The 9,036-nt window shown below is 33.1% G+C and overlaps 1 protein-coding gene across 1 annotated transcript in view; it reads left to right on the forward strand.

Annotated features, from left to right (window-relative positions):
- Nucleotides 1–780: 780 nt before the first annotated feature.
- Nucleotides 781–9,036, forward strand: part of LOC106470069 (protein tweety-like) — a 43,388-nt gene continuing 35,132 nt past the window's right edge. Inside the window, exons 1-2 of the mRNA XM_022398615.1 lie at nucleotides 781–870; nucleotides 1,371–1,527. Of these exons, the coding sequence (XP_022254323.1) occupies nucleotides 1,396–1,527 (132 nt within the window). The 5' untranslated portion in view covers nucleotides 781–870; nucleotides 1,371–1,395. The remainder of the gene's footprint in view (nucleotides 871–1,370; nucleotides 1,528–9,036) is intronic.

Below are 9,036 nucleotides of genomic sequence, written 5' to 3' on the forward strand. Positions count from 1 at the left end.
TACCAAACTACCCTATATCTAGCAAATACTAGAGCATTCGCCCAGATACGGGATAGTTCTAGAAACGTGGCGTCACTGTAGTCATGTGATCTCGATGACGCAACAATACGTTTAATTGACTTATCCGTTGTGGTTTAAACGTTGAAAGTCGTCGTATTCCTACAAATAGAGTTATGTGTAAAGATTACATAAAACACACCGCTCCCACACGCATAATACTTAAGAAAAACGAAAACAAATTCAAATATATATATATGCTTATGTGTGTGCGTGTTTTGCTAAAAATTATAATTAGCTATAAAACGTTAAAAGGCTTACTGTAATATTATGATATATGAAAATTACGCTACCTCCAGAAACAAACGAGAGAAACATAAATTTTTACTAGCATACCGAATACAGTTACATATATAACTACATTATTATAAAAATCGTCTGAAACATATTTGTGTTGAGAGTAAAAAACTCTAATTAACAGCAATAATCTATCTGTATAGTGGTTAACAGACAGACAAAATTTCGAGAGCTAGAAAGCTTATTTTATTGTATCACCACCAGATGTCAGGCTTGTAATAAGTACAGTAACAAGAAAGAATGTATGTGTTTTTTTTGTACTGAAAAGTGAAAGAGGAAACGAAGTAAGCTTTCAATCGGTTCTCAATGGATTGGATTGTACTGATGCAACATCACTTTTAGTAAGTACGTAGGTATATAAAGTACTAATTATTTTATTTTCAGAATTTGAATAACGTTAAGTGTGTGCGTATGGTTATCAAATAGCACTAGCAGATTACCATTGTTCCAAGGTTGTCGCGCGGTTTACTATCCCCCTCCAGTTGTAACTTGTAATCGTTGTGAGCTGTATCTTGTGTATGTCGTAAGCTTGATTTTTTAAACTACTTTGTTAGACTTAGTATTACTACTACTAGCAGTAGTACGTTACGTGTGTATAAGGCCTAGACTCTATTAACGACTATAGTTTTGCCACTAATCATGAAATAAACTAAGGCTAAGGTAATTGTATTATTAATATGTATTGATAATGATTAGTAATTTAGTAAATTAGGCGAATCGCTATGGAGCAAGTGTTTTGTAATTTTATTCTTAATCCAATGCCACATGGTCAATAAAACATTAATGTGAGAGTTTTGCTGTTAATGTTACTGTCAGTTAAGAATGGTTGTATGATATTAACTATTGTAAAATAATTAATATTTTGTTATAGTGTAAGGTTAATTTTGAAACAAAAACAATAAAGTGCATGATTTACTAAACCAGACAAAATTTTTTAGCTATCCAGATATTACTAAATTAAGTTAATACTTTGATCTCAGACATTTTTTGTCTGCTTTTGTTTTGTTTTTATTTAGAACCGAGACATATATAGGACCAACTATGAATTTTTCGTCACATTATGGGTTCAAAGTATCTCCTGTATCAAGGTGGTTCCACATTTTCCCACATGTAGACATCAGTTTTCAACAAGTAAATGCCACATTTGACATTACTGATAATTCATATCTTGAGGTACGTAATGTTTATAATAAGGGTCTAAACTAGACTAAAGTAATCGTTATTGAAGTTTACGAGTAGTTTTATTTTAAAACTTTTCTACTGAAATGACTGTCTTTACTTCTACAAATATTGCTGTAAACAATCATTATCCACTACTGAAGGTGTTTAGAGCGGATTCAATAGTATATGTGTATACTAACTTGAAAAGTAAATACTTATATTAATATTAAGCTCTACATATAAAAGTTTTGTATTTTACTTGTAGCAGTATAACTGTTACTTTATTACACTAAGAACATACTTTAAATTCTGTTTCATTGTTTTAAAGTACAATTTACCTGTTATGAGATAACTAGTTTTAAGTTACTACAACAGATTTTGTGATACATTAAAGTGTTTGTCGTTTTTTTTTGTACAGTTACGTTTCTATACAGAAACTAGCCGTTCACGTCGTTACAAATATATGTACACCTAGCAATGTGTAACTTATAAAAACCAGTCCACTTGTAATGAAGATGGTTGGTTTCATCATGACATGAGAAATATAAGCTGTTTCATGAAACTGTTCATTATAGAATGGCCTAACAGGATTTGGTTTGCATAGTTACATGTTTCTAAAGGATGTATATATACACGTAGGCATGCAGATTATACAGAATATGTATATTTGGCTGTTTTTTTTATTTATTTATTTGGCTTTATGTTGAAGTTGAACAAATACTAAAATATTTTTCATTCATGAGGTACCAGAATTCATTGTCTGCATCACAAGGATTATTAATATTTATCAACTTAACAGTTGGAAGCTTTGGTTGTTGTAATATTTAAAAAAGGTTTACCCTATGGCTTCAGTAGTGTAGGTGGTGATTTATTTATATTTAATAGCAGGTTGAAAACACAATTTAAAATGTGAATATATATATATGATTATCTTGCCAAATAATTAATAAAAGTCCTAATAAATTGCTAACAACCTTCACAATTTTAGCTGCCCGCAATGGTCCTTCTTCTTCTTCATTGTTATCTTCAGTAGATTTAGCACTTGTGAAAATACAAAAACAAAATATTTAAACACCAACCTGAATTTGAATTTTAAAATTTACTGCATGGGAATATGAAATTTTTGACATTTGAATAACATCAAAAATTTTATCAGGACTACTCTGTATTGGAATTCGTAGCATACAGTTTAAAGACAACATGGGTCCTATCGGTCCATAAAAGCCGATACATCCGTTAAACTAAATTTAAAAAAATTACTTAAAGCTAGCCCTTACATTTGAAATAGCTATAAAGCTTTCCCTTGAATTTACTGCATCCATTACATCTGAAGATAACCCATTCCACTGGCCAACCAGCCTGTCAGAAAAGTAAATCTGCTGATGATATATATGTCCCCTTGTCCTACCATTCTTACCTCTCAACATGAAAAAGAAAAGATGATGCATCAACACTATCAACTCTCTTTACAATCTTAAACACTTAATTGGATTCCATCTAATTTTTTTTCAAGAAAAAACAATTTCAGAAATCTTAAACCTGTCTTTGTATGACAACTTTTCCATCCAAGAAATCATCTTTGTATCCTTCCTTTGAACCCTTTCCAAAAAATTCAGTGACATTCTTAACTGAGTGTGCACATGGTTGGTCCATTAGACCAACCCCATATTTCAAATGGAATATTGACTATAATTCTGAATTTACTAAGTGTATCTACATGAAACGTCACAAGCTTTGAGTCAAATGTAAAAGTGTTTTGAACAGAAAAAATATAATGTGCTACAAATGTATTTGTGCTTAAGATATGTCTGTGGATTACCAAATTCAGTCTGACTCTGACAAGTTGCAGTGCAAGGTGATATTCAAGTGAAGAATATAAATACTTTTGTCCATTATACAGTTTGCATATTGCATTTGTATAACCTCTATAACTTCCAAAATGCATATCTACAGTTTAGTAATGGTTGGAGACGGCTTGAATGGGTAATGAAGAAAAAACTTTAATATAAGTTTAACATAACTGCAAATGTACAACATTTCCACAAGGTTTTGTCATCATCAGGTACCCCTTGTCGAAACGTTGTACATTTGCTGTTATGTTAAACTAATATTAAAGTTTTCCTTCATTACCAATTCAAACAGTCTCCAACCATTGTTAGTCTCAAAGTGTGTTCCTCGTCATCGAATATCTACAGTTTTTTCAGTATCCTTGTACACTGTATCTGGTATTTACTTTCCTCTACCATGAACTATAGTATATCTCAGTATCCCTGTACACTGTATCTGGTATTTACTCTCCTCTACCATGAACTATAGTGTATGTCAGTATCCCTGTACACTGTATCTGATATTTACTCTCTCTACCATGAACTGTAGTGTATGTCAGTATCCCTGTACACTGTATCTGGTATTTACTCTCCTCTACCATGAACTATAGTGTATGTCAGTATCCCTCTACACTATCTGGTATTTACTCTCCTCTACCATGAACTATAGCGTATCTCAGTGCCCCTGTACACTGTATCTGGTATTTACTCTCCTTTACCATGAACTCTAGTGTATGTCAGTATCCCTGTACACTGTATCTGGTATTTACTCTCCTCTACCATGAACTATCACTTAAAATCGGTAATGTAGGGTAAATGAATAGTTGATAACTGACATCAAATACATAATACCATGTTGAATGGCACTATGTAAAGGGTTGTGGCATGCACATATTGACCCCTACCAATGTACATAGGGTTAAGGTAAGAAACCCAAGACTTAATACTTCATATGAGGCCTGACCAGTGACCTATAGAATGAAATTATAACTTACTTAGACTTTTTTTCATTTCTGTAAATGCAACCTAAAATCCTATTTGCGGGGCCACTAGAAGCAACATTTTGCTTGGATAGCTTAAGAGACTAATCAACCAAACTACCAAGATCTTTTTCTTTCACAATACTGTTAACTTTATTCCGATCAAAATTACATTTATAATTGAAATTATGGTAACCCCTTGTTTCACCTTGTATTTATTTTTTTAATATAAAGCCATCTTTCATTTATTCACCCAACTCACCAAATAATCAAAATACTTTTATAAAATAGCAACAGCATCCTCACAATTACACCTTAATATCATCAACAGATTTAAGCAGTTTATTGACCATTCCTTCACCTATGTTATCGATTTAAATCAAAAAGAGCAAAGGTCCTAACACTTAGCCCTGAGGTATCCCACATTGGACAGTAATCAAGTTTGACTGAATTTATTTATAACAACCTGCTGGATTCTTCTATTCAAACATTTTTCAAGTTAAATCACTTCCCCACAGCTACAGAGAATTTGTTTAACAAGGAAGATTTTTCTCTAGTGAAACCATGATTTATTTGCATCACCTGCTTGCCTTTTCCATTCTTCACTGGACTGAATAGTTTTATTGGATTCCTTTCTTAATTGATACATCCATTAAACTAAATTTTGTTATTGTGGCTAATTTGGTCCAACTAGTAACACGGTCTTCAGTAACTAAGGAACTTCTGTGTTCTCCCAGTCAGTGGCCGAGTCTCAATAGTTTGCAGTATAGTGGCTGCTCTACTAAATACAGCTTAGGTCATCTGTGGATGATTTGGTGTCAATACTGTTGGCCTACTTATTTTACCGATGTTTCATGCAGATTAAGTTGCTCTAGTATTACAATTTTTGGTCACTGCTTTATCAATGACTGATGCAGAATGAGGTAACACGTACACTACATTTAAATTAACAAAATTTTTAAAAAGGTCAGGCCATGGCCTCTTTTTATTTAGCTATGTTTGATTACTTTTTAATTTGTCTTATTTCACTACCAAATGTTATTATATTGCCTTTCAAGTTAAGCTGTATTCATTTATTTTAGTTAACCAGCTTTTGAAAATTATCATTTAGAGTTTATGAGAAATGATTTTTTGGTATTACATTCACTAACTTTATTTTTCTACCACTGATCAGTTTCAGTGTGCTCCTTGTTATATTTGGATTTCTAATGCCCTATTTACTTGTGTAGCTGTGGATTCACCCTGTCATTAGCACTTAGAAAACTCTACTAATGAAAAACACCATAAAAATGCATATAACATGCAAAAGACCTTATCAGCACTGGATATGGTAGATTTAGTGTGATTCACGTATTGTAACGTATTCTTTGTTTACACTTGTAAAGCTCTTAGAATACAGTTTACCTCTACAAAAAGCCTAGTTTAGTTTCTTCAATTTGCTCTTTTCAAGTGTTGCTCTTGAGGGGTGGAGTTTCCCAAATTTAGTATAACCCTGTAACAGATGATAAATAGTGATATATTGGGTTTCATATTCATTTTTATACTATTTCTTTGTGAAATTTTTGTTTTACGTATTTATCTGGAACCATTAAAGATGTAGTACACCAAACAGCTTAACTAAACCATACTGATAAAGAAAGTTACAAGCCTACTTTATACTTACCCTGTGTCACATTCTTATGCAACACAGTCAACATTTGCTCAGAACTGATAAACATGTTAAATCCTGCCCTGCATTTCACTAGTTCATAACGTTTGAACAGTTACTTTTATCAAAAAATAAGTGTGGATCTAGATCTAGACCTCATCTTCAAATATTCAAGCTTTGCATTTCCAATCATTTCATTATTAAAACAGATTATTCATAGACAGCTTGTTCAAGTTTTTAACACCTAATAAAAGTCACCACTAGATGTATGCATTACAGGTAATGAGACCCAATATTTTGGCCTCTCTTCATAATTCAGATTTTTTTAAATTGGATATTATTTTATTGGATGTACTCTTTCGTCACTATCATGTTAATATTTTTTTTCTAAAAAGGGGACAAAAATTATGCACATTCACCATAATGAACCCTTATCAGCATCTAGTGTTATCACAGAAAAACTAACTCATTTACCACGTTGTTTTATTGTAAGTGCATTGTGTTACCTTACTTGGGACTGAAACTCATTGACCATGTTACTTTACTCAGTACTGAGACTCTTTACCATGTTACTTTACTCGGTACTGAAACTCATTTACCATGTTACTTTACTTGTATGACTGGTGTTACCAGGGTGTAATGTGTAATGCCAGTGGTGATACTGTGTTGAATTGTATGACTGGTGTTACCAGGGTGTAGTATATAATGCCAGTAGTGATACAGTGTTGTGTTGTATGGCTGGTGTTACCAGGGTGTAATGTGTAATGTCAGTGGTGATACTGTGTTGTCTTGTATGACTGGTGTTACCAGGGTGTAATGTGTAATGTCAGTGATGATACTGTGTTGTCTTGTATGACTGGTGTTTCCAGGGTGTAGTATATAATGCCAGTGGTTACAGTGTGTTGTCTTGTAAGACTGAGGTTACCAGGGTGTAGGATGTAATCAGTGTTGGTAATATGTTGTTAGTGAATAGTGTTCCATATCTGGATTCACCTACTTGAATCCTAGGACTTGGAAGAAGCTGAGGATACAATAATAAAAACACAGAGCATACAATAACATTCTACCAACAGGCTAATCCTATAGAAAATAACTGTAATCCAAAATAACTCGGTGCCTTAGAATGTGGTAAAGTAATATGGTAAATGAGTTTCAGTACCGAGTAAAGTAACATGGTAAATGAGTTTCAGTACCACATAAAGTAACATGGTAATTGAGTTTCAGTACCGAGTAAAGTAACATGGTAAATGAGTTTCAGTACCGAGTAAAGTAACATGGTAAATGAGTTTCAGTACCATGGACAACACAGTATCACCACTGACATTACACATTACACCAGTCATACAAGACAACACAGTATCACTACTGACATTACATACTACACCCTGGTAACACTAGTCATACAGGACAACACAGTATCACCACTGACATTACACATTACACCCGGGTAACACCAGTCATACAAGACAACACAGTATCACCACTGACATTACACATTACACCCGGGTAACACCTGTCATACAAGACAACACAGTATCACCACTGACATTACATACTACACACTGGTAACACCAGTCATACAACACTTTGGTTTTGTGAGCAGACTGGCTAAATTAATAAATTGATGTTGAGATTGGTAAGAATTCATCCAATGTTTCAATAGTTAAGTCGACACTAATAAGTTATCTTCCATTCGATGAAATGAAGTAGAATAATTACAAAAAAAACGAAAATAGAAAAGTTAGCCTGAAATTATCATGAATGTTTTTACCAAAGACGTTTCTTTGAGTCTATATTAGTACATTTCACTTTGCGATTGATAAAATTCTCATAAAGTATCTTTCATGTTTTGTTTTCCTGGGAAAATCAGTTGTTATAACGTGACTTGCTTAGTCATGTGTATTGTAATGATTTTTTTTCGATTCGTTAGAAACTAGTTACGAATTAATACCAGTTTTGTTTCATTTCTCCATGGAAAAAAACAAGGGAGCTTTTTGGTTTTTCCTGTCTTTACTTTACTTAATTTTTATAAGTAATCGACCGAACTTTTTTTTATAAAACTAAAAAAAAAAACAAAAAACTTGAACCATGAGTATTTTAAAAATATGCTCGCGTGGAATGTGTAGCTGCATCACATTGACATTTACATGTCTTGACTTGTTCGGTGCCCGAAAAGTTGAACGAAATTCTTGTCATTTTCTATACCTAGAGGGTTTTTCCTGACCTTTGGGGTGAAATGTTAGCTCTTCGAGTGTTAGTGATAAAATATGATTCACGTAAAAGTTCAGTTTCCTTGTAGGCTTATCGGAGTAGGTCCTTTCTTTTTGAAGCCTGGTATCAATTTCTATGACAGTAGGACGCTATGCTGTCGTGAAGTGATTCTGGCGGCATACCTGAAATAAGCTACATCATGCAATGATTGACGTTAACATATCAATATTTGCATATAATAGTATTTGATGATGTCTTGCTGCGTAGGAGGTTTAGTAGTCCTATTCATTTTGTAGAAAAGTTTCACAAAAACAAAGGTTAACTCGAAGTTGTTATCATTAACCACGACAGTGGTACATAATAGGGATCGCAAGAAATTGCACAAAATCCTAATAGAACATTCCGGCAAAAAATACCTTAAACAGTAAAGATTCAGTTGAAACAACACTTTTTAAAACCTTTACTACTGACTGTTAAGACTGTATACAAATAAAAAAGCACTCATGTTAGGCTTACAAGGACAACAAAATCCGCTCAAAGCGGCCCGTTTGTAATTCTTCTTTTGTTGCCAGCCTATAACAAAAACGGCTTGGTATACTGCACCCAAACCTCTTGCACAATACTAAATAAGATACCGAGAAGTATTGAAAAGTCGATTTGTTTCTACTATATTTTACATTAGCTAAAAAACATCATAATTCTAGTTTAAACGATGTTATCGTTACCGCTTGAAGTTAGCTTTCTTACAAATATCTTGTGTTCCTTTAAAAATCTAAGTACAGTGTGGAACAGGAATTTCTACACAATAATAAATGAACATTAGATGACTGTAACATGTAGATACTCAATGCTTTGT

Source organism: Limulus polyphemus, unplaced genomic scaffold (genome assembly GCF_000517525.1).
Source record: "Limulus polyphemus unplaced genomic scaffold, Limulus_polyphemus-2.1.2 Scaffold3804, whole genome shotgun sequence".
Taxonomy (NCBI): Eukaryota; Metazoa; Arthropoda; class Merostomata; order Xiphosura; family Limulidae; genus Limulus; species Limulus polyphemus.